This window comes from Calliphora vicina, chromosome 2, assembly GCF_958450345.1.
Source record: "Calliphora vicina chromosome 2, idCalVici1.1, whole genome shotgun sequence".
Classification (NCBI taxonomy): domain Eukaryota; kingdom Metazoa; phylum Arthropoda; class Insecta; order Diptera; family Calliphoridae; genus Calliphora; species Calliphora vicina.
Window position 1 is genome coordinate 41,150,370 of NC_088781.1, and position 27,992 is coordinate 41,178,361.

The 27,992-nt window shown below is 32.6% G+C and overlaps 1 protein-coding gene across 1 annotated transcript; it reads right to left on the bottom strand.

Annotated features, from left to right (window-relative positions):
• Positions 1-893: 893 nt before the first annotated feature.
• kon (chondroitin sulfate proteoglycan 4-like protein) lies at positions 894-27,804 on the bottom strand. The gene is made up of 12 exons (XM_065499662.1): positions 27,280-27,804; positions 13,245-13,441; positions 12,890-13,120; positions 8,482-8,663; positions 7,642-8,224; positions 6,554-7,582; positions 6,177-6,428; positions 4,956-6,118; positions 4,741-4,894; positions 3,857-4,520; positions 2,885-3,794; positions 894-2,814 (listed from the first exon to the last, which is right to left on the bottom strand). The coding sequence occupies exons 1-12, from the start codon at positions 27,356-27,358 to the stop codon at positions 1,107-1,109; spliced, it is 7,152 nt and encodes a 2,383-aa protein (XP_065355734.1). The 5' UTR covers positions 27,359-27,804; the 3' UTR covers positions 894-1,106.
• Positions 27,805-27,992: the final 188 nt, after the last annotated feature.

Sequence of the window (27,992 nt, forward strand, 5' to 3'; positions counted from 1 at the left end):
TTAGACTAATATTTTTGGGCGTTACAAACATCTGCACAAACGCATAATACCCTCCCCACTTTGGTGGTGTAGGTTATAAATAGGCCAAAAATCAAGGATCTATAGCGGTTATATTGATGTATGTATGTTATTTGAGGACTACGCAAAGTTGGTTTCAACAAACAGATGGACATATCTGTATCCGCTGTCTATAACGATCCAGGTTGCAAATGAAAAATGTAGAAATTATAAACGGAATGTCTGCCACTTATGGTGAAGATAAATCTGCCACTTATGGTGAAGTTAAATTATGTTTGTTACGTAAAGTTTTATTAAATTGTCATTGAGTTGCCATTTAAAATCAGTTATAAATCTTATGTTGGACATTTTTTGCTTTTTAAACTCATGCTTTGCAAATGAAACCCCAACAGTTATAATTTAATTTAAAATTATTGTCATTTATTTTAAATTATTCATGTTTTACAAAAAATTTATAACTACAACTTAAATTTAACTAAAATTACGATATGCTGTGTGTAAAAAAGACATTTCATATTTTGTGTATAAAAATTAAATCTTTTAGTTAAAATTTGAATTTATTTATCTATAAATACAATAATTTAAGGCATACATTTATTTAATGATCTTGTATTAACATTATTTAAATCTCGTCATATAAAATCAATAAAATATTAAAATTTAAAGTATGGCAACATGAAGAAATGGCATTTTGAAATTAAAATAGAATTTCTGTTTAAAATAAACTACATATTGAAATGCATTTAAATTATTACTTAAATTTAACTTTATTATTAAGTATTTTACAAAAAACTCTTAAATAAATGTAGTATTTTAAGTGGCTTAAAGATAAAACAAGTCGAAATTGTTTGGAATTCCAAACAGATATAAGGAATTATAAATTCCTAATCGTTTTGTGTTTGTGATCATGTTATAAAATTCTTAAATTTAAGTAAAACAAAATTAAGTGAAAAAACAAAAATAAATTAAGTAAATATTCTTAAAAATGAGTACGTGTGTAGTGTAGATTATTTAAAAAGGCACTTTTAAAGCACTGTTTACAATGAACAAAAACGAAATTCTTAACCTAAGCTAGACATTACTAATGCTCAGACCCAATACTGATTACGCCTTAGCAAAGGATTACTAGGCGGCGCCGAGGGCGGTGTGGCGGAAGCTGCTTGCGCCGTACTTTGCGGTACACTCGAATAACCACCAAAATCATTGGCCATATCACATGAAGAACTCCAAGTATCATTTTCCAATTGATAAGGATTATAGCGTTGTGGCAGCATCATTTGTTGGACATCACACGGATCATCGGTTTCATCTTCATCTGGATCATAGTCAGGATAATCATGCTTATACGATTCTACCGGTATAATTTTACAATGCGGTATATTACTGAAACCGGGCAAAGGTGTTGAATTGCCAGTGACTGGCACAGAATCCGCTTCCGAGCTGGCATAGTGGTGAGGACGATGGTGTGTTAGATGATGTTGAGGTGAAACCGAGGTCAGATCGGGTGGACAGGGTAAGGAGGGTGGCTGATCTTTGGATATATTGGCCTTGTGGCGTTTTAAATAGCGGAATTTCAATATCAGCATTATAATCAAAATACACATAAGTAAAATGATGAGAACACAAATAATGGCCACATAATTTAAAGAGAATTCAGTGTCCGCCTTTGCCACCGTGCCATTATCCTCCACAGCCTGTCGATACACAATTTTCACCGAGGCTTGGGCAGGCTGCACCGTTTTTATATGCAACTGATAATCGAATCTGTCCACATCTTCCAAAGTTCCCTCCACAGTTTCGTAGGGTATAAAATACACCACGCCACTTCTCAATTCCTTGTAAGAGAAGGAATTTGTAGGTCTTTCATTTAGACTATCTGCCGCCAGTCCTGTACTCCTTATAATTTTCCTTATTTGTCCTGTAGTGGGCATTTTGGTTATTAAAAATTTCGGATTAAATTTGTTCAGCTTCAAAGACAAAGGATTATCTGCCACCAGCAAAGACATTAGACGAATTTTTTCTCCTTCTCCTACACCCTTCATGGATATATCAGTTATTTTGATAACCGGTTCCACTTGCATCAAAACATCTATGGTGGCTGCGTAATTGGTGCCCGGTACATAGGCTGATACTTGGAAAGTATCATTCGATCTATTTAAATTTGTTTGCATGTAGTTTATCTCTCCCGTCTGCAGGAGTAGTTGGTCAAACCTCAAGGTAGGCTGATGTTTCAAAACAATTATGCCATACAAAGGAGAATTAGTGATGTTGTAGGCCAATCTTACGGGTTGGACATTGGTTCTTAAGCCAATATGTTGCAGTTTCATTACCGCCGTAGTTGAGCCCTGTTGCACTTCCACAGGCATTTGCTGATCGGCTGGCAGCAAGGAAATGGGAGCCACCTTGATGGTGAAAATTTCATAGGCTGGATTGAATTTACCATCAGAAACGGTAAAACAAAATGTTGTTGATTGGGGCGTGCCAAAGTGTACATAGACAATGCGATCATTGTTAATGTCGGCCTGGGTAAATTGATTGGAATAGGCCAGCAAATCCTCGGCCTCACCATCCTTCGATAGTTTCTTTAGTACCCCCAAAGTGGGACCACTCATTACATCATAGACAATTTCTTCGGCTGGAGTGTCTTTGTCTTCGGTCAGAAGAATATTGCGGGTAATGGTGCGATTTTCTCCCTCTACCACAGTCATTTGGGGTGAATGGGTGACCAATTTGAAAAGCTGATCATTAATGGGATTTATGGAAACGGGTATGGTGAGATTGCATAGGAAAATGTTGCTGTTAAAGGGATAGAGAGAGAGAAATATTAAGAAAGTTACTTTTATAAACATTTTGATCTACAACTTACCCCTGCTCCAAATACACCGACATCAAAATAGTATCCTCCAAAGTATCTGTATGATCATGTATATAATACACTTTCTTGGTAAAGAAATCACTGGGATGAAACTTTTGCATGGCTCTAAATTCATGGCCTAAACCTATAGAGCCATGACTGGGCTTTTGAAAAGCCTCTATATACAACTCGGGATTATTTAATCCCGCTCTGGTCTTTAAGTATTCCAACATTTTGGAAAAATCCAATTTTATTGGCACCGATCCTCCCTCATCTACTGTTAACTTGGAAACTGGCAAAAATCTCAATAAACCTCCCGAAGACACAGATATTTCAATATTAAACTTTTGATCCAGCAAACGATCACTTCTCTCCGCAATAACATCAAAATAAAACGAATCATTTATGCGAAACTCTATAATGACGGCAGTATGTTCATAAAATATACGACCATTATCAATATCATTTTGGGTAAATTCCGATACCTCACGAGCCAAACCCGTTTCTGTTTCCAAGGCCTCATTAACAATACGACCCAGACTGGGAGGCACCGTAATATTATAGTGAATTTCTCTCTCCTCGTCGGAACACTTGAAATGCAAATGATCACGCAAGATTTGTTTTTTGGTCAAGGGGAAGACATGCAGATTTTCATTGCGATCCTCAATAATTTCTATGGGTTTAATGGCTATATTCAACAATTGTTCGGTGGTATTAAATAAACCATCCGAGACAATGAAAGACATTTCATTACGCCTTGAATTGGAATCGTGAATGAAATAAATCTGTTCATTATTAATGTCATTTTGGGTAAATGTTTCGAGTTTCATTTCTGGTGAGGATTTAAATGCCAAATAACCACCATAAATGTGGTTAATAGTAAAGGTGAGATTCTCAGCGGGTGTGTCATAATCACGAGCCACTGCAATATTGAAAAAAATTAATTTATTTCTTGAATTATTTTATATATAAGCAAAAACTTACTTAAATCCGTGTAACGTATTATATATCTCCCTCCATTCCACACTTGCAAACCTGTATTTGTTACCACCACAGGCTGTTCATCGTTAACCGGTATCACCGAAAATTCCAGCTCAAATGGTTCACTCTCCTTATTACGAGCCGTGGCTATTATGGTCATAGTATCTGTGGAATTTTCACTGCCATTGTGTATATATTGTATGGACCCCTGATCTAATTGTTTTTGTGTAAATCTTTTCACTTTCGAATTGGCTGCCATTATATAACCCGAGCTGGGATTTATGGTTATAATATATTCCAATATTTTGCCTCTGTAGTATTCGGAAAATGGTTGTATATCGGAGGCACTCAATTGTACTGTTTTACCCTCCACCACGGAAATAATATTGGAATGCATATACAGTTTTTCGGGTATGATGACAATGCGCAACATTAGAATTCTCAGCCAGGTAATGCCGTTGGTAACATCGAATACAAAATAGTCGGTGGATTGATTAACTCCAGCCTGTATGTAGAACATTTTTTCGGTGTTAATGGCCAATTGATCGAATACCTTGCAGTTGTATTCATCATCGAAGGACATGGATTGCATTTCCAAGTAGCCATGTAAAGGTGAGGAGGTTACCAGGAAGGTAATGTCTCCGGGAGAGATGTTGGGATGAACGACCTTAAAAAGATAAAGGCAGATTAATAAACATTTTCAAAAAGGTTCGTTAAGACAGCTGGATTTATTGCAAATTAAATGATTCAATCATTTCAGCTGAGATTCCAAAAATGGTTAAATTTTCTTTCAAAACAATTGATCTTTTGACCTCTTTACAAATCCGAAAGCCTCAATGATTCTGTGTTCTTTGGCTTCCTATGACATGGAACATTTTAAAACTCACCTCTAAAATATCTCTGGAAATCAAAACACTTGTTGACTCCTCCACATACAAAGTTTGATTCTTCTTCACCTGCAAAGACTCCCAATAGGCTGAGGGATATATGCGGAACATAACTTCTCCCTCGGCTGTGATATTCTTTATATGAACCCGGTATCTAAAAAAAATCATAATCTAAAAAAATCTCCTTCTTTCAAATAAAAAGACATAACACTTACCTCACTTTATCCATGGTAGCTGGTTCGGTATTCCAATACACCAAACGATCTCTCTCAATATCCAAATGCGTAAAATTATTCAAGGATGTAAAGTTCGAAGACTTATAATGCAGTGTCGCTGATGAAGAGGACGAAGAATCTTCATTACCTCTCGGTCTACCCAAATATTTGACAATACCATAGGCCGGCTTAGTTATCTCATAATAGATCTCATCCAATTTCATATCCAAATTGGTTTCCAATATGAAATCTTTATTTCTTAAGATCACAAATTTCCCCTCCTGCACTATGGTGGCATTGGTGGGTAACATGGAAACAAAAGCATCGGAGGCATGAATCTCCAGCATACCATTAACCTCATGCTGGCGATCAGAAACAATAAAGGAGGCTGTGCCCACATCAGGACCACTATGCTGAAACATTATGCGACGATTGGCTATATCATCTTGGGTGAAACTGTCCACAAAATGTCCCGATTTATAAAACGCTCCATTTGTACAGGATATATGTATGTAATGAATTTCCGAACTGTTAGTATTAACATCAGAATCTAGATACTGCAAAACCTCAGTGTTTAGAGTACGTATGCCGCCACGCATAACATGGAATATACGCTCCATCGTACGATAAGGTGGATTATCATTCTTCAATTTGATTCTCACCTCTATATTGGATACAAATTGTAAATCCGTATCATCACTAGATAAAATTAGCAAATCAAAAGTATCCTCTGTGGATTCGGTGTCATCGTGGCAATAGTAAATTTCATTTAAAAACAATTGTTCCAAAGTAAACTCCATAATGGTCCAAACATTTTGCATATCTCTTTCATCATAGCGGCACAAGGCACCATGTTCCGGTTTAGAGGTCACCAGAAATTTCAGACTTTCATAGATATTAAAACGTATTTCAAAATGATTTTTTGTTATTAAAGCTCTATCGCCCTCCTGGACATGTAGTATTTCTCGGGTTTGGTAGGACATTTTATTGGTTAATTCTTCTAGGGGAGTAAACATGATTTTCAATTGGCCCACCACATCATCACACTCAGCCACGGAGACTATGAATTCTAGGTAATCGGAGAAACTGGAATATGAACTGTGATGTGTTTTATAGCGTATGCGATTCTTATCGATGTCCAGTTGGGTAAAGGAGTCCATTTCCTGAAAAATTGTTACAAAAATAAAAAAAGTTTTTTGGGGCGAATAAAGTTTCACTTACCTTGGCAAATTTCCTTGATCCCTCCACATAAATGTTGCCATATTTGGTGGGATTGGAGATTTTATAAATAATATTGCGAGGAAACGTCTCAATTGGCACCGTTTCATAGGACAAGACATCACTGGTTAATATAAATTCACTGGAGCCATTTATTGCTATCAGAGAAGGTTTTCGGGAATTTATGCGGAGACGTGTAAAGATGATGCGAAAATCAAATGTTTGCGTAGTAATAAAACCATACGAGGCAATAAACTGTAAAATAAAATAATTTTTAAGAATAATTTTTCAAGATTGTCTAGCAATTCCAAGAGGCCCAAGGAAAGTGAGTAGAAAAGTGAAAGAAAAGTTTATTTTGATATCGTTGAAAATCCACTTACCTTAAATTCATCTTGCCAGGGCAAATCATGATTGTGCACGTAACGTATGTGACCCAGCAGCATTTGACTATCGCTAAACCAGTCCACATTAACCCAGGTGGCATCTACTTGCCTCAGTCTTTGTATGGAACCATATTGTGGAGCCTTAACTATATCATAACGAATATCAATATTTTCCACCACCGTAGTAGTGCCAATGGACAAATTCGAGGGTGTTATAAGCAACGAAGATTTATGTATCATTATAAGACCGGTATTGTTAACCAAACCCAATTCCATGGGATGTACAGAAACAGACAGAAACACAGTGTCACTGGTTTCCATACCATCCGATACTTGCATTAGCAATTTGTAACTGAAAGTCTCCGAAGTGGTGGCATTATATAGAAAAGTCACTTTACCCATATTGACATCGTTCTGGGAAAAAGTCATAGTCGATTGGCCATTAACCATAAATCGCCCATAAGCCTCTTGAGGATTTGTTGAGGGTAAGATGGTGTACACCAAAACATTGGCCGGACTGTCGGGATCTTGTATATTAAACAAATCTATATCCAAGTTCTTTTCAATGCCCTCAATAACACGTAAAATCTTATTGGCTGGTATTTTAAGCTGAGGCGGATCATTGATGGGTGTAATATTGGCATGCAGCATGAAACGATGTTTGCCCAGCAGGTTTTCGGGTACCTTGTGTATGTCGCCATAGATTTGCATGTCCAGCGTGGCATGATCATTGAAATTTTCCATGCCATTGTGCACATATTTGACTTTATCGGTGGACAAGTCTACCAGATTAAAAGTGCGACAAGTAACGAAATTATTTTTCTCTGGAGAAAATTGCAACAGTTGGCCATAACGTGGCTGTTGCACCACATGAAAGACTATGGAAGAATCAGAAACTCCCGAAGTTTTTCGAGTATCCAAAAGAACATCCAAGAAGTGGGGTGAAAGGAAAACAGTGCCACCTTCCAACAGCTCCACGGGGGAGACATATAACAGCTCTACAGTAGGACTGATTTCAGTGAAAATCTTAAATAGAAATTTTAATAATTATCTCATAGTTTTAATTAATTTTATTAAGTAATTACCTTAAAAGGTCCCTGAAAATCTGCTTTAATACAATACGACTGATCACAATAGCATATAAACTCATCCACACCATACTGATTGCAATAGCCACTCTTCAGACACGGCTCATACTCCACACACGGATATTTCCATATACAATTCAAGGCCAAATGCTGGGACTTATTCATTTGTGGAAAACCCAAATCCAAATTATTGATTTGTATATCCTTCATGCAACCCATAAAACTGTGATCATTAATACGCAAACCCTTATGCCACAAACGTCTACGCATATCCTCCTGAACACCACCAAAGAAAACGCTTTTCTCCAAATTTATAGTGGCCTTAGTATCATTGTCATGCGAGCCCCGATACATTTTATCATCCAAAATCATTTCAGCCATTACGGCATTGTAACGCAAGATCAATTTATGCCATCTACCATCTGAAACCGTTTCATTGGCTATTAGTTTGATTAAACTGCCTTCTTTGTTGAAATTGAAATTTAATTGTTTGTTTTCTATTTCCAGCATAACAAAATCAAAGCCACCATTATAAAAGATTACACCCGTTTCCTGCATGGTGCGGAATTTTAAAAATAATCTGAAAATTAAGCTTTAGTTAATATTTGTTTATAACCCCCTGTCAAATTTTTATCATGATAAACGTCAAAATGGTTCTCAAGATAAAAAATTATAAGGTATAGTCTCCATTTATTAGTATTATTGCTTCGTTATGTCAAAATTGTTAGTGCTTTTGAAAACAACTTTGTCTTGACAACAAATGTCATTTATTGTTATGATAAATATTTGTCAAGTATAGACAGGGGGTAAGTTTTGTATTTTTTTTTATATATTTACGTTTCTCCAGTAGCCTGTGACTCTTTGGACATTAGAGCATATGAATCACTGTTTAGAAAACTTATGCTATCCTTAGCTGTTCCCTCAAACTCTGAGCTACAGGTCCATGATACTTGTTTGCTGTCGGTATGTCCTGTGCCCTCTTTAGCTCTTTTTATGATATTGATATTGTTGTAAAATACCTAGAAGGAAGAAGAAAATTTCAATGAGTTTAAATAGTAAATAAAATGTATTCAAACATAGATGGTTTTGCTGTGTTAGAGCCTCTGCGTTGGTGTTATGGTATTTATTAAGGTACTTTTTCGGTTTAAAACTTTAAAAACTACTGGCGCAGCTAATTTTATAATAGCTGATTTTTTATATTGAAATGTTACGAGGTGACCTACAACTATTTTACGAATTTCCCTACCTAAGCAACGAATATCAATAGATCAAAATCCAAATTCTCCACTATATATGGAGACAAAATTGAAGAAAGAGCGGAGATATCATACTATCATTAATATAACTCTATCGAAAGATGCTTTAACTTTTCGTAATCACAGCCATGAAATGATATACTGCTTAAGACAGCGTACATTGTTTTTAATCGATACGTAACTAAATTTTGTAGTTTTGAGACACAGAGAATCTAAATATCATTCTCGCAGAGTAGATAGGAATTTTTTTGGGGACATGAATCACGACTACAATGACTGATGAGATCAGGGAATTTTTATTGCCATAAATTTATGAATTGTTACTGAATTACACGTGGTTTCAACATAATGGAGCAGCTTCCAAGACAATGGAGATTTTAAAAAATTTATTCCGCATCGCATTATATCTCATTTTCGTGAAAGATAGACAGACATCTCTCATTGCGAATTTTTAATGACGCGAGTGTACATGAATATTCTTTCAAAGAGAAAATCCAAAAAGAGAACTTCTCGTCAGAATAATAGATAATGCAGTAAAAAGAGTTCAAAGGGTCCGAATGGTCATCAGCGGCGGCCACTTTGATATTATGTTCAAAATATAAAGAAATTAAAATAAAGGTCCAAAAAAACATTTATATTGTATAAAATTAAATTTTATAGGTTCATTTTAAAGATATAAAAAAACAACATCGATTGTTTTTGGACCACCTTATACAAGTTCAGATTTTCCATTACCCCTCTTGGGAGCAATGCATTTCCATCTTACTCGATTAGCTGCTTTTGTTTTTGCGTCTTCCCACATAAGATTTCATTGTCTCAGTTCTTGGAGTATCGTGCATTTCCAGGTGTTCTTGGGTCGACCACGGCTTCTTGAGCCTTGAGGATTTCACTCTAGTGTCATCCTTGAAGTATTATCAGGAATCTTCCTGATAAAATGACCGATACATCTCCATTTTCTGCCTTTGATTTGTTTCAGTATATGTTCCTAATTGGTTAAGTTCCAGAGATCCGTATTGCTGATGGTATTAAGCCAGAATATTCTGCAAATGATTCTGAGACACTTATTGTTGAATACCTGTAACTTGTGCGTGATTGTGCTCCGTATTAGCCAGGTTTCACTTCCGCACAAGAGAGTAGACTTTACACATGCATTGAATATTTTGAGCTTGTTTCATCTGGATATTTGCGGGCTTCTCCATACTGAATGCAGTTGCCCGAATTCCGCTCTCACTCTCTGTTGCTTGCATGTGTTTCTGCGCTGTCATTTGTTGTTACTATACTTCCTAGATAGCAGAAGTTCAGATCGAGACAAACAGAAAATTATTTCCAAGAACCCTGAACGCAGATCAAATCTTCCATCTACACTACAAGCTACAGAAAGTAGACTGTCAAAGGTTCGACGGTTTACAAACCAACGTTTCAATGATCTTCCATACTCCTCGGATGTTTATGAAGCAGAAAGAAGGTATATATGAAACCGTCATGGCAGCAATTCCTGCTTGTAGAATGAACGCACTTTGAAGTCGAATAATCGAAACTAATACATGCATGCCAATATCTGCCACATCAACACCACTTGAACTACAGTATCAGCAGGTTGATTTTATAGGAACAAAAGACGAATAATTTTTCTGTTCTTCAAACAAGGATGTCCTTCCATTTCTTGTTTGTGGAACAAATGAACGAATCATTTGTCTGTCCTTCAAACAACGATGTCTTAGAATAAATCAGACTGGCACATCTTTCGTGAATTTACCGATCCCATTTTCTTGATCTTATTAAACACCATAATCGTAGCTCGCTTCACTGTTTATGGCAGACATCGGCAGAGAGTAAAATTGCCTTTGTACACTAACACCACTTTGCGTTTTTTTAGTAGCGCTCTCTAGCATTCAGTGCACTGATACAAAGGTTTGTAAGAATGATTTCTTTTAATTTTTTTTGCCAATTACGTACGTGTGAAAGAAAATAAAACCAGAGAGCTCTTAAGGTCGCTCTTTGCCGATGTCTGGTTTATGGAGACAGCCGAAGCATACCAACTCGCTTGCGAGGCTGCTCTACCATAATCTCTTGGTTAAGCCGTAGTATCAACAATAAAACGAAGGCATGCATTAATTATGACTGCATCCTTCGAAGTTCTTTGCACGAAGTACCTTACACGATCTTAATTAATTGAGCCATTGAATGATTATCTATTTCGAAGTTTTGTTAGCAAGCTTTACAACCTTCCAACCACCGAATCGAGTTCATATAAAAGGTTTTTAACTAGATATGAGTGATCCGGTAACTAAAACACGACAAAGCTATCATTGCTTGAGAAGCCGGTCAGTGGGATTATACTCTGTATTTCAAAGGATGTACAGTGCCAAGCCAATCACTGAAGCACCAGTACATTCCTAATGAAGTTTCAGAAGTAAACTGCAATGAAAACTCCATAGAACAAATTGCAGCGATGGTTTACCTGGATGGTTAAACTTATGTTGGAGACATACTATGTATGTGGTAAGGAAAGAAGTTTAGCCTGATAAATTGGATATAGATTGCACAAAGCTTGAACCAGAAGAGGTTTTGTGACTCGTGGCGGTCGATCTGTCAAATGCCTTTGACAAAATACAGTCCATAATGCCGGACAACAAAAACAGACGTTTTACTAATTGGTCATGTGAATGAACGATTTTCTTGAATTTCAACACAGTCAATGCCTAACAATAAGAGGAAATTGATGACGATTTGTATGAATATCCTTTATTAGTAGGTTATAGAAATTATTGGTCAAAACCACGTGCAGTTAAGCAAATATTTTGACATGAAGACCCCACCACTCCTGTTACTCATGACCTCTCTAAACGTTGCACATTCGCATACGAATGTAAGTAATTTTACATGCCGACAACTGTGTCATTATTATGATGGATTTGTTACCTTATTTATCTGGTAATTAGTTATCTTAATCAAATAGACAATTTCTTTATTGTGTTTAAATTAGACGAAGGAGAAGTAGAAGTATTAAAATTTGATAGAACGAGAACAAATAGTATCTATTTGTAGGAAGCTCGTTCAAAGCTGAACGTTATATTGAACAATAGGCTTCATAAAGGACTTCCAGCCAAGAACAACTAAAGTCAGTGAGGCAAGAAAGCCGAAGTGTTATCTAGTTACACCTAAAACTTCCGTTCCAACGACAATCACATATTCGTTCCTGGTCGAAACGAGTCTCGTCCAAATATTGTCAAAGACTTAGCAACAGCTACATCAACAAGAAGAGTTTTCTTTAGAAAAAACTTGCTCAAATAACACTATCCCATGTTTAGATATCCGTCGAATATTATGTTACTATGTTCTGTGGATTTATGGACTCTTGTAGCAAATATATAGATCATAGCAACTAAAGCAATTGCAAAGTTAGGATCAGCGAACAATTTTAAATAAATTTCGTAAAAATGTTGTATAATTTTAATACACTACAGAGTCCAAGCTAATTTCCCTGCAGTTCATTAAACTAGTTCCGCCATGTCGAATTAGTTAGCCACTGAGAACCAATACTATTGAATTTTCAACCCACGAGAAACTTGATTGACTGTTGAATTTAACATGGCAGGTCATTGCAGGTAGTACTAATAATCCAGAATCTGAAACAAATACATTTATTAGAGAGCGGGATTGAACTCCTAACCTCCCATTTTATAGTCAAATGTGCTAATCACTAAGTCAAAGAGCTCTTATTAAAAATTACGTATACTCTCAATTTTTGCCTTTTCTGCATTATCAGAGAGAATGAAAATACCAACGGCCACATTCAGCATTACTTGTGGTCATCGAAGTGGTATATTTAGAGGATTTTTTAGTTGAATTTATTTTCAAAAGCTTAAGGCAAATATCTTACTATTGGTTATTACTGAATACACTGGGGAAATGTAGTGCAAATGATAATATTTATTTATTTATTCGAATACATATTTCTATTCCTTAATCTATTATTTCACACTTACATCTGATATACAACCACGAAAACTACCCAGTTCACTTATAAATTCCGGTGAGTACTCCCCAGGGCCACCTAAAAACGTACCAAAATGTACATTTAAAGCACCCATCTCTGGCGGCAGCGTTTTCCTTATAATCGTGCCATCCACTTGCAAAGTAATATTATTTTCAAACCGCTGCACGGCCACATCATGCCAATCCAGATCATTAAGCTTCTGTTTTTTAGGTGAACGCAACTATTGAGGAAGAGAAGAAGAAAAAAGAAGAAAACTCATTAAATTAACTCTTGAAACCAAAAAGAATCCCAACTGTTATAGAATGTTTTTGCAGTAATTAAAGTTCTGAGGTTTTTTTTCTTACCTGCACCACATTGCGTTCTATTTTGTAGGTGAAACTAATGGCTCCAGTCTCCAAACGCATTAGACAATAATCGGTGCGCCCATGCGCCATAAACAGAAATGAATTCTCTTGATGTGTGCGAAATTTAACACGAATATTTGTAGACATTTTTGCCTCCTGCAGCGGCATCGATATGTAGCCATCGCCAAAGAATGAAACTGAAATTAGAGATTGCAAAAGACAAAAAATCCAATTATTTTTGTTATTTATGCATGTGTAAATAGAGAAGTTTTTGCATAAAATAAATTTAATTAAATTGATTACTATTGGATGACTATGTTGTAAATGCAAGTAAGTGGAGATGTGTGACATTGTGCTTTTTACATAAATTTATGGTGGCTGTTTTTTTTAGTAGTTATTTCTTGACTATGGATGGAAATTATAATTTATTTATGGGTAATTTACGTGAGAAAGAGTTTGTTTGAGGAGATTTAGATTAGATTTTTATCATGGGTTGTAAGTATCAAGTTAGCACTTTTATAATTTGTGTTTGTCACACAACTATACAGGGAAAAATTATGAATTATATTTTCAAAATATTACTGGGTTTAATGGAATTTCTGAAATGGATTTTATATTAATTTCTGAATCCCCTACAATAAACGTTAACATTCTGGAGCGAATGTGTACTTAAACCTTTATCTTTATGCTAATGATGGTCATCACGATGATCATGACCATTTCAAATCGTCTCACTCCTATTAATAGTTTGAAATAAGTGTTGTTAGCAAACATTTTATAGCACCCATTAAACTCACTATCAAATAAACAACAAAATAGCTGACAAATAAACATATTAAATAATAAAAAAAATCTGAAAATAAACATGAAACACCAAAATTCTCGTTTACAACCAGCCTCCATAAATACATTTCAGAACAATTTAATGTGGCACAGGGTCCAAACAATAAGATGCGGAATCTTATGTAAATTATGTTCAAACATGTGTTAGATTTTCCATCACAAAACTAATGAAAAACCCATAAAACGTTTCTACAAGCAAATTATATTTGGGGCTAAAAAAAATTGTCTACTTTTTAAGGTAATCAAGCAACCAGATCACCTACAAACAAACTGCAAAATTAAAGCAACTCGTTATAGAAAAAACTACAAATAAAATTGCGATCATAATCTTTAACAGCCCAGTAAAACTTTATTATTTTTATAATTAAATTAATGATTAGTTTTAGCATAAATTTACATATGTATGTACGTATTTTGTTTTATGTTTTTATTTTAAATTTTTGTGCAATTGTTTTTCCAAAGAATTTTTATAACGCAATCAATTGCTTTTTTTATGAGAATTTGTATGTAAAACAATGTTTAACATTTTCCAATAGATTTAAGCTATTTTTATGAGCGTATTTCGTCAAAAGCCAAAGGCAATTGATGGAAAATGTTTGTATAGTTGCTAATAGGGGGAAGTATACCTTAGAATAATATGTTTTAAGAATTCGTTTGAAGCTAGCATTGTCCGAAAACTGTAATATTACATCATGACAACACTCGGACACATGTTGAAATACAGTTAAAAAGTATTTAGAATGAAGTGATTGGGACTATCCCCCATCCGACTAATATTTATTTTGAACACTCTCTCAAAAGAAGCAGAGTTATGATACGATGCTGGAAAGTCTGACCAGATCAATTACAAACTACAGTGAATATTCGCCGAGGCCACCTTAATGTCTACCAAAATTTGAATCGAGCTACATGACACTATCCCTGTGCACAGGGATTCAAATGATCTTGAGTTTAAACTAGTGAGCCATTTCGTTAAAAGGCGAACTGAAGTGAAAGTCTATTTTTTTCTCAGGTACGACAATTAATAGGCCACAATGATAATACAAATGTCAGAATAGACGGTTACGGGAATTGGGAACACAGTGTTCGGTTTCAATCATTTGACAATTTCATTAATTGGGTCCCTGAAAACAGATTTTTACGACAGTTTTAAAAACCATATATGCACAGAGAAAACAGATTCGTAATAACAACCGAATTGGTTGCCAATCGAATGATTCTTCCTTAGTAACCGAATTTTATGGTTGTGGCTATAAAATTTTAGATGAGATAACAAAAGTTTGGTTGCTGCAACCGATATTCTTCTTTATCTTCTGACTGTTGATAGAATCGAAAAATTCTATGTGTGAAACCGAATCATTCGATTGGCAACAAATTCGGTTGCTATCACGAATCTGTTTTCTCTGTGTGGTATCCGCCTGTCTATCAAATTTGATGTCTGCCTGAAAAACTCTGAAGAGATATAAGTGCCAAATGTGGAGATAAAAACACTCTTAAATTAGTCTCTTAATCAGGTTCCATCCTCCAGAAATGTTATATTTGGATTGTGTCAGCGTAGTATAGAGACAGTGGGAAATCACAATCTACCCTTCACCAAAACTGTTTGAGCTAAATGACCGCAGTTGTTCCCACTACACTGTGAAGTTAGAAGTAGATGAATTACTGAGCTGATTTTCATCTACCGGTGACATATTTCCTGGTCATTCTCTATGCGTTGCGAAGCATTCATAGGGAAGTCTTTTTCTCTAGACTGACAATACTGTATAGAAGAATCGGTCGAAATATTCGCTATTCTTTCTATGGTCCATCTTACTGGAGTAATAAGCAACCCAGCCAGACTTGTGTATTTGTCGCTAGAGTTGGGGTTAAATACCCAAGATTGGGTTTTATGTGCAGCTCGAAACTAACATATGGATTCTGACCTAAAAGAACTGCTTATCTCTGGGCGTTTTTCGGCAAATGCTCACTTTAAACGAATCAGTTGCGTTCTCTCTGAAGGTCTGGTCAAATTTCAGCAGATTATAATAGATATGACCCTTTTGCTCCCATCGAATACAGAGCATTAGATATTTGGCATTGGTGTCGATTCGGCTGGTTGGCCGGGCTTCACAAACGATATCTTACATATGTGATTGTAATGGATCCATATTTCATCGCAAGTAATGCTTTGATACAAAAATGATTTCCTTTTATATCATTCAATAATCATTTCGGACATGCAAAATTGCTGTTTGAGTAGCTCCCAATGATTTTGCAAGCTCTTGTTGAGTTTTACAACAATCTTCATGGAGTAATGCCTCGAATTCTTGGGTTTCAAACTTTTTTGGCTGGCCTGGGCGATCTTTGTCTTCCGTATCAAAATCACCACTTTTGAACCGCACAAACAATCTCACATTGAAATCACCGAAACACATTCACCATAAGCTTCAAAAAATACGCCATCTATTGTAAATCGCGCATTTTTAAGTTCTACATCCAATAATTTAATATCGTTATTTTTACACAAACATTTTAGTTTCTTTAATAAAAACATTTGGGGATTTTTAGGGTTATTTTTAATTCAGTTTTGGGGACAGCGAATAAAACACCATGGACCCAAAAAACAATTTTTGGAATTTAATTGCTTTTGCAGAATTAGAAAGAGCGACTTTCGCTTTTCATCCGGTTCTTGGCATTCGGAATGAAGCTCGATTTACTATCTAAAATGATATCAAGATATTTGAATAGCTCGGTAAGATTTATCTTGAAGTTGGTCAAACCGATGGGAAGAAAGCCTTGTTCTTATATGTCATGGTTGGGATTTATCGAAAGTCTACATTCCGCAGTCCATTTAGACAGACTGATGTCGAAACCATAACATCAAAACCGGCGTTATTGATACTCAGAATTATCTTTATTACCATTCTCTCCCTAAATATTCTGGAGTATAAACAACCCAGTATATGGTATTTGGAACCAACTCTTGCAATATGCCTCTTGGAGCTGTAAAGAGTGACTTTCGACTTTTCAGGCGAATCATACCATTAGGTTTGAAGCTCAACTTAATGTTAATGTCGCAATCGTAACATCATCAGTATAAGATGCAACTTGGAGCCAAGAAGCTCCATCAGTCTGAGGAACAACCCCAACTCTCTTTGGCATGAACCTGTTAAGTAAATAGTGTTCTTCATTCATAACATTATTGGTATTCGATTTGAGTCGCAATAATGATATCAAGATATGTTGACCTCGTTGGTAAGTTTAAGCTTGAGTTTCAATATTACCTACAGGGAACTATTGTCGGGTTAAAAGATAGCCAAAATCTGATTTTAGGCAGATATCAGGTCAAAAATTTTACTTCTCTGCAGCTCGAGGTTGTGTGGCCATTAAATATGAATATGTAAAATTGAACAAAAATATTAATTTTAAGAATTACATAAAAAAGAGAGTTTGGAAAAGCGATTGCTATAATTTATAAGACATCACATATCTGATACAAAGTTTTAGCCAAGTTGTCATTATTCAAATACAACTATCAAGTGGTATAATGAGAATAATATTGATGTATACCAAAACACATAAATTAAGCAAATTGCCCAAATCTTCGTCCAATCGAGATATATTGGGCAATTGTTAAACGTAAATTGAAAAAGAGTACAGGTACAGTAAATAACCAGATTTTGATGAGAACAAAGTGGAATAAATATGCTGGAATATGTGGGATGAAAAGTTGTGCAGCTATTAATAGGGGGCATAAAAACAAAAGCCGGAAAAATTATTCGCAATAAAGACACATAAACCTATTTGTTTTAAAGCTTAATAAATTACCTCTAATTTCATATATAAAATGTTAACATACGTAAAAGAAAGATATTTCTTTAAAATTAACATTAATATTATGCGAGAAGCTGTAGTTGATAACCCTTTATATTCGTTCAGATTCCAAAATTAAACAGATTATTAGCATTTGATGCTAATGATGCCTAGTTTAAATAAATGAGTCTCTTAAGAAATCATTCCTGTACTATATAATAACAATAGTGAAAGAATTTAAAACCATTGCCATCATTTCCTTCTATTGGGTTACCTTCCCAGCCCTTTTGCTGTGTATACAAAACATTCCTAATAATAATTTTCTTAACCTGTCTATTTGGTCATCTATTTTTCGCTTTTATATTTATATAAATTATTCTTTCTCAACCGTTTTCTCTAAAAGACAGATATGAAATATATTTATTTTTCTATGATTTAGAAAAAATAAATTCATATACAAAAAAGCTTTTCTTCTTTTCTCTAATTTATTTCTGAAAGAGACATGAACAACATCTTGTTTTTATTATTTTTACAGTGTTTTTCATTCGAGTGTTTGTTGCTCTGTCCCAAATATGGGTCAATCATGTGCTGTTGTTGTCGGAAGTGTTTTTTTCATGAAATATTCTAAATTTGTTTGGTTAACTACTTGAAGATTATGGTTAATTGGTGCTAAAAATCTTGGGAGAAAATATTATTTTTACAGATTTTGATTTGACAGATTTGTTTTCTTATTTTTTTTGAGTTTGGGGTACGAATAAACATCTGGTTTGTGTTTATTTACATTGTAACTGGAAAATGTGTAATTTGAGGTATTGATTTATATTTAGGGAAAGATGATCTTACAATTACAATAAACAGCATGAGGCCTTTATAAGAATTTGAATATATTGAATAAGGATTTAAATAAATAGGAATCATGTATTTTAAGTAGTTAGAAAATTACAATATATTGGAAATACAAGGAAGATTAATGATGATGATTGATGCATGACACTATCCCAGTGTGCAGGGATTCAAATGATCTTGAGTTTAAACTGGAGAGCCATTTCGTTAAGAGGCGAACAAAAGTCAAGATCTATTTTGTTCTCAGGAACTGCAATTACTAACCCACCATTACACAATTTCATTAAATGGCTGAATGAAAAAAGAAGTTTACGACAGCTTTAAAAACAATATATGGTATCCGCCTATCTTTCAAATTCGTTAATTGCCAGGATGTCTGCATGAAAAACTCTGAAGAGATATGAAAGATCACTTGAATTAGTCTCGTAATCAGGATCCATTAATCGGAAACATTATCTTTTGATTGTGTCAGCGTAGTATAGAGATATTCGGAAATCGCAACAGGAATATATTTATCCTATTTAAGCTTCACCAAGACTTTTTGTGCTAAATGACCGCAGTTGTTACCAGCAGTGAAGTTAGAAGTAGATGAGATAGAGATACCTGTGACAAATTCCCAGCTCATTCTCTATATAATTATAAGATATTAATTCAAACGATTTAAGACTGTATGTTAAATGCAATTTTCCAATAAAAATGAGACTTGACCGAAAAAAGGGCCCACTAGTTGCTTCTAAATCCAAGTTTAGACTTACAAATATATTCAAAATAATGTCTGTATAGTTCATATGATTTAATCTGACCTTCTAGTAAGAAATATTTGATTTTGCTTTGATCTTCAAAAAAAGTTGTTCTTAAATTAATTTAAAAAAAATTACGTTCTTTTGTTTTTCACTTAATTATAAATACATGCATATGTAATTTATCTTAAAATACATGTATAAAAAAATCATAATTTTATCTTCAAGAGATCATTGCACGACTTTCAGTGATCATTCATAAACAAATTTATAAAAAATTCAAGCAAAAATATTCATAAAACCAAAAATGGTTTGGACACGACAAAAAACCAGCCAAAATAATGTTTTTTTTTATACCCAGCAAACAACACTTTTTTTAAAGTTTAGAAAATAGGTTTTCTTATTTGATAGAAATTCCAATTTAAGATTGCTCTAACAGACATATTTCTCCGAATAAAATTGAGCACCAAATTGGTAAAAACACATCTATAATAATTCATAATTCAAATTGGTACGAAATTTTCTATAAAATTTCAGTACCATAGTGGTACAAAATTGTATACAACATTTATTATTTTATAGAATTTTTATACCAAAATGGTACGAAAACATTTTCTATACAAAATTTAGTACAAAATTGGAACCAAAACTGAATTTAATACCACAATCCCATTTTTTATAAAAAGTTTAGTAAGAAATTTGTTTTAGTAACAAATTGGTACCAAACTATTTTCTATAAAAAATTTAATTCTACCAAATTGATACGAAAATATTTTACATTCAGAATTGCGTGCTAAATTGTCTAAAAGTACCAAATTGGTAGGAACATTTTCTATATATTACTATACAGTACCAAATTTTATATATAAAATTTAGTACCAAATATTTTCTATAGAATTTTAGTACAAAATTGGTACAAAAACATTTTTTTTTGTGCCAAAATAGTACGAAAATATTTCCTATAAAAAATTCAGTAAGAAATTGTTCGTAGCAAACAATTTATATACAAAATTTAGTACCAAAAACATAAACCAAATTGAGGCGAAAATTTAGTACCAAATTTGGTGCAAAAAGGGGCCAGCCAAAAAAAGTTTGAAGACCAAGAATTGAAAGAATTACTCCATGAAAATTGATGTCAAATTCAAGGGCTTGCAAAATTGTTGGGAGCTACTCAATCAGCAAAATTTAAAAACTTTTGCAAGCAGCAGGATCGATTCAAAAGCAGGGAGATTGGGTACCACACGAATTGAAGCTGAGAGACCTTGAAAGACGATTTTGTTTGGACACTATAAATCATTTTTCCATCGAATCATTACTTGCGATGAAATAAGGATCTATTAAATACAATAACCCGAAGCGTAAGAGAATCGACACCAAAGGCAGGTATCCATATCGCTAAGGTAATTCTCTGTATTTGGTGGGGCCAAAAGGGTCCTATTGATTATGAGCTGGTGAAATCTCGCCAGACCATCACAGGGAACCTGTACCGAACTCAACTGATTTGTTTGAAGAGAGCATTGACCGAAAAACGCCCAGAATATGCGGCTAGATATGAAACCGTAACATTCCATCATGACAACGCAAGGCCACATGTTGCAATACTTGCAATACTATTTAGAAAGAAGAGGTTGGGAAGTTTTGCCTCACCGCCTTATAGTCCAGACCTTATTCCATTTGTTTCGGTGGATGCAGTGGATGCTCTCTCTGCGATACGTTTCACTTTGGAACACAGTATTCAAAATTGGCTTTATTCGTTCTTGCCCTCAAAAAATGAGCAGTTCTATTGCCCGGAATCCATATGTTGCCATAAAGATGGGAAATGGTCATAGCTATAACCAAATTTTGAATAAATTTATATTGTACAAATGCTAAAAATTTGAAAAACTCCCGTAAAAATATGGTGAGAAAATTTAGTACATAAAATTTAGTACAAAAATTTTCTATATCAAATTTAGTAAGATATATAAGATTTAGTACCAAATTTTGGCCCAAAAATGTTATATATAAAATTTTGTACCGAATTTGGTGTGAAAATTTTCAATATAAAATTTAGTACCAAATTTAGTCCGAAAAGTTCTCATATAAAATTTAGTACCAATTTTTTTTTTTACCTTTATTATAATATTATTCCTGCCTTTAATTTCTAGGCCTTACAATATGTAATTAAATCTTAAAACTAAACAATTATTGTTCTCTCAGTGAAGAATCATATTTGGAAAATTAGATGAGTAGTAAATCTCTACGTAGCCTTGAGTTGTCTTGAATTACTATAAGTAGCCTTGCGAGCGGGTTCGGATGATGATGTAATTTTGATAAATAAGCTTCACGAGTTTTTCTGAATTCACCTTTAACCAAGGGTACATCTAAGTCTCTGTGGATGTTCTCGTTTCTTATGTACCATGTAGCTCCCGTCATGGTTCTTAGAATTTTGGATTGTGCCCTCTGTATAAGATCTATACAGGTATTGCTTGCTGTTCCCCATAATTGGATTCCGTATGTCCAAATTGGTTTTAAGACTGTCTTATACAGGATGACTTTGCAGTTAAGGCTTAATTTCGATTGGTGGTGGATTAGTCAGTGTAAATTAGAAGCTTTTAGTTTCATGTGGAGCCGCTTGTACCAAATTCGCAGTACCAAATTAGATGTGAAAATTTCTTATATAAAATTTGGTGCAAACATTTTCTATATAAAATTTAGTACAAAATTGTTCAATATAAAATGCAGTACCAAATTTGGTACGAATATATTTTCCGAATAAAGTAATATATATTTGGTACGATCAGTTTCTGTATGAAATTTAGTACCAAATTAAGTACCAAATTTGGAACGAATAAATTTTTTTTATAAAATTTAGTAACAATTCTGTACCCACATTTTTTGTATGAAAATTTGGTATGAAAATTTAGTATAAAAATTTAGTACCAAATCTGGTGCGAAAATGTAGTATATAAGATTCAGTGCCAAATTTGCTCCAAAAATGTTCTATATAAAATTTTGTACCAAATTTGGTGTGAAAATTTTCAATATAAAATTTAGTACCAAATTAGATGCGAAAATTTTCTATATAAAATTTAGTACCAAATTTGGTGTGAAAATTTCTTGTATACAATTTTTTTTCTATATAAAATTTAGTACCAAATTTGGTACAAAATAGTTCAATATAAAATGGAGTACCAAATTTGGTACGAATATATTTTCTGTATACAGTAATAAATTTGGTACGATAATTTTCTGTATGAAATTTGTATACAAATTTTCTATATCAAATTTAGTACTAAATTTGGTACCAAATTAAGTACCAAATTTGGAACGAATAAATTTGCATTATAAAATTTACTAACAATTCTGTATGAAAATTTGGCATAAAAATTTAGTACCAAATCTGGTGCTAAAATCTAGTATATAAAATTCATTGCCAAATTTGGTCCAAAAATGTTCTATATAAAATTTTGTACCAAATTTGGTACAAAATTGTTCAATATAAAATTTAGTACCAAATTCAGTCCGAAAAGTTCTCATATAAAATTTAGTACCAAATTAGATACGAAAATTTTCTATATAAAATTTAGTACAAAATTTGGTGTGAAAATTTCTTATATAAAATTTGGTGCAAACATTTTCTATATAAAATTTAGTACCAAATTTGGTACAAAATAGTTCAATATAAAATGGAGTACCAAATTTGTACGAATACATTTCTGTATGAAATTTAGTACCAAATTTGGAACTAATAAATTTTTTTATAAAATTTAGTACCAAATTTGGTACAAAAATTATCCTTATGCAAATTTGGTATGAAGATTTTCTATAAACAATTGATTACCATACTACATGCGAAAATTTAGTACCATTCTTATTTGTTTTTTTCAAATCTTAATTTTTGCTGGGTTATTATTTATTTATTTTAAAAAGCTACTGGCTGCCTATTTAATACAGTTGTTTTTACATTTTGTATTTAAACAAAAAGTAGGCAAAAACAAAAACTTAATATTGAATATGTTCATGTCCTCAATTTCGTTGTATTTTTGTTGAGGGTAAAAAAGTGTGTGCGCGACCATGTTGTATTTATGCCAAAAATAAGAAAAGAATAAATTAATTACCAAAGACTCCAAGTGAAATAAAGTCAGTCATATATTTACATTTAGTTATAAACAAATTATGGCATCACCGACTGTGGTGGAGCAGAAGTGGGCAACAGGGGTTTTAAAAGGAAATGTAACAAAGTTAAAGAAATAGCATACATTTTCTGATTTGTAAGAAGGTACAGATAAAGCTGATTCGATGTGATGTCAGAATTTATTTATTGTCAATCGAATCATTGAGCTTTAATGACAGACATTTTCAGCTTTGACTCCAAAATTGAAGATCAGGTGGCCAAAATTTAAGTTAAAAAATCTATTTTTACAATAGAATCATTCAGTTACCATAACGAATCTGTTTTCTCTGCGTACGACTCTGATAAAACTACACATTTGTTTACCAAAATTTGGGCAGATCGGGTAACGATGATCACCACATTTTGAAACTTTCTTGATGACAAATTGTTCCCTTAAGAAATCATATGTTTGTACAACTATATTAAAATTAAACATAACTGATTCTCTACCGATTTTTACAGTTTGGTCCAGTAGTTTTATGTTTGTTAGATCTGCGTGCCACATATGCCCCAATAATGTTTCCCACTGCACAAAGACCCCAAATGGAAGTGTTAAGAAACATTAAACAACAACACAAAGATATTAATAATCTTAAAATAGCTGCCACATAGACGACCGCATACAAGAACAACAACAACGAAAATTGGTCGTACAGTCGTCTACAATAGCAAATTTCCCGTTGGGGCAATTGTTATTGTTGTAAGTTGTTGACGCTGCTGCTGGTTAAATAAAGTGTGCAAAATAAAAGTAAATGCATCAGTGCAACTAAACACTCAACGCATTTTTCACGCTTGACATTTGACTTGTAAAAGCACATTCTAGTCATGATTATTTCTTAGTTTGTTGCTGTGGTTGGCTGTTGTTTATTTTCAATTTTATTTTATTTTATTTTTGTTGTTGTTTTATTTGCTTGCAACATTAAACGTGCAACAAGAACATTGTGGATCACATGCCGACGATAACACTGAAAGATCTATTTGTGTGTAACAAAGTCTGCAAAGTTTAGGAGTTTAAAAGACTTTAATGATTAACTTTTGATATTGAAACACTAGGGTGATGTTTAGACATTTTCTAAGTACAAAACATTTCCAAAGTTAAATTTATTTATTTTTGGGGCAGGAACAAAAATTTGAACAATTATTCAGAAACTTATATTAAATTTCTGGAGTATAAAAGTGTCTTCTCTACAAAATTAAGTACCAAATTGGCACGAAAAAAACTTTCTTTACAAAATTTAGTACCAAATTGGTACGAAAACATTTTCTACATAAAATTTAGTACCAAATTGGTACAAACATTTTCTGTATAAAATTAAGTGCCAATATGGTACGAACATTTTTAAAATTTTTTTTTTAAATTTAAGTTGAACTTCACTCTTTTAAACATCTGCCCTTAAGACACACAGCCACACGTTCAATTTTAATTTTTCATTTTACATTTAAAATGTAAAATTTTCATTGTTTTTATTTTTTTGTTGATTTTTCGTGTTGGTCGGTCGTCTTCTATTTTTTCAATAATTTCGCGCTTATGGTGCGTGACGTCATTTTGTTTACAGAGTCTTTGTGCGTTTGTGTATATTTAATTTTGTGTGTGAGTGTGTCACACATCAGAATGATTCATTCCCGATTTTTTTTTTCAGTTTTCTTCACAAGTTTTGTTTTTTGTATTCACATGTGATAGTTATTGAACCTCATGCGTTATTTTCACTTTTTAGCCCCATTTATTTTATTTTTCAAAATAGATGATTTTCTTTAAAATTAAATTTGTTTTTCTTTATTTATTATTTTCTAGTTTTTTTTGTTCAACTAGTTTTCTTGCCAATTTTAAATGATTTGTTTATATGTGTTTTATAAATATTTTTTTTTAAAGATTTAGAACCGGCCTTTTTTTGCATTATTTTCTTTAAGTAGTTGATGTTTTTGGCGGCTTTTAGACTGTGACAGTTGGGATGATGTTTTTTGTTTGTTTTTATTACTCGAAAATTTAGTTTATAATTTTGTGAATGTATTTTTATACATTTATTATAATATTTCTCTAGAAAAGTAAAGTTACAGATAACTTTTCTCTAAAAAAAGTTAAGTTATCGATAAATTTTCTATAGAAAAGTAAAGTTATCCATATCATTTCTAAAGAAAAGTAAAGTTATCTATAACTTTCTAAAGAAAAGTAAAGTTATCGATAACTTTTCTATAGAAAAGTAAAGTTATCGATAACTTTTCTATAGAAAAGTAAAGTTATCGATAACTTTTCTATAGAAAAGTAAAGTTATCGATAACTTTTCTATAGAAAAGTAAAGTTATCGATAACTTTTCTATAGAAAAGTAAAGTTATCGATAACTTTTCTATAGAAAAGTAAAGTTATCGATAACTTTTCTATAGAAAAGTAAAGTTATCGATAACTTTTCTATAGAAAAGTAAAGTTATCGATAACTTTTCTATAGAAAAGTAAAGTTATCGATAACTTTTCTATAGAAAAGTAAAGTTATCGATAACTTTTCTATAGAAAAGTAAAGTTATCGATAACTTTTCTATAGAAAAGTAAAGTTATCGATAACTTTTCTATAGAAAAGTAAAGTTATCGATAACTTTTCTATAGAAAAGTAAAGTTATCGATAACTTTTCTATAGAAAAGTAAAGTTATCGATAACTTTTCTATAGAAAAGTAAAGTTATCGATAACTTTTCTATAGAAAAGTAAAGTTATCGATAACTTTTCTATAGAAAAGTAAAGTTATCGATAACTTTTCTATAGAAAAGTAAAGTTATCGATAACTTTTCTATAGAAAAGTAAAGTTATCGATAACTTTTCTATAGAAAAGTAAAGTTATCGAAAACTTTTCTATAGAAAAGTAAAGTTATCGATAACTTTTCTATAGAAAAGTAAAGTTATCGATAACTTTTCTATAGAAAAGTAAAGTTATCGATAACTTTTCTATAGAAAAGTAAAGTTATCGGTAACTTTTCTATAGAAAAGTAAAGTTATCGGTAACTTTTCTATAGAAAAGTAAAGTTATCGATAACTTTTCTATAGAAAAGTAAAGTTATCGATAACTTTTCTATAGAAAAAACTAAAGTTATCGATAACTTTGCTATAGAAAAGTAAAGTTGTCGATATCTTTTCCATAGAAAATAAAGTTATCGATGATTTTTCTATAGAAAAGTAAAGTTATCGATAACTTTTCTGTAGAAAAGTTAATTTTCTATTGAAAAGTAATGCTATCAAGAAGTTTTTGTATAGAAAAGTAATGTGAGCAATAACTATTTTATGGGAATGTAAAGTAAGTGATAATTTTCCAAAAGAAAACTTAATTTAGCGATAGCTTTTTCTATAGAATAGTTAATTTTAAGTCCGAATTAATGGAGGTCTTACACTCTATTTCTCGATTATTTATTTGTAAAGCTCTTGGCTTTCAAATAGTTTGATGAAATCATAAATTTTAATATATTCAAACAGTTTCTCTAGAAAACTAAATGGCTGTCACAAAAAATACCAGAAAATTATCACATTTACATATGTATGTATTTCAATTATAGTTTTTCTCAGAATATACTTTTTCTAATTTAAAAAAAAACACACTTAAATTGAAAACACCTCATTTTGAGGTTTCATCAAATATCATAAAAACATTAATAATAATTCTTTATAAAAATTCTTACTCACCTTTCATGCCGCCTCCCAGACGAGTCAGTTGTAGTATCAGCATTAAGATGAAACATAAATTTCGTTGTATTAACGCCATTTTTTCATTAATTTGTGATCAATCAAACAAAACTACAACAAAACGACATGTAATTTAAAACAAATATAGGGCTGCTGTATAAACCCTATGAAGGTAATTCAAAACTCTCTAACACAAATTAAACTATGCGTTTGTTGTTCTTTAAGAAAAAAACAATTTTTTTAGATTTTCATCACTTTAATAGATTTCCATGGCTGTTGATTTTACGACAAACGGATAGACAACAACAAATACAATGATAACAAGAAAAATTAATATTCATTTTCAAAATTTAATATGCCAGCTGTTAAATGTCAGCATTTCTGACACATCCTGGCGGTGTATTATTATTGTATTTAGATGAAGAAAAACGCTTTCTTCTTTTGTTTCAGGAGAAATTCTTGTCTTTAAATTTGTTATGGTTTTATTAAAGTTTGATTTATTTTTTTAATATAGTTTTAAGTTTTTGTATAATTGTTTATATGTATTGTATGTTTGATTTATTGTTTTCGATTTATTTTCAAATTTGTTTATTTATTTCACTTTTATTTATGTACATATATATGTATGTATATTTTTAATCAGATTTTGTTATTTTTTCTGTAATAAAATAAATAAAAATAATATTATTTATAATTCACTAAATAAATATTTA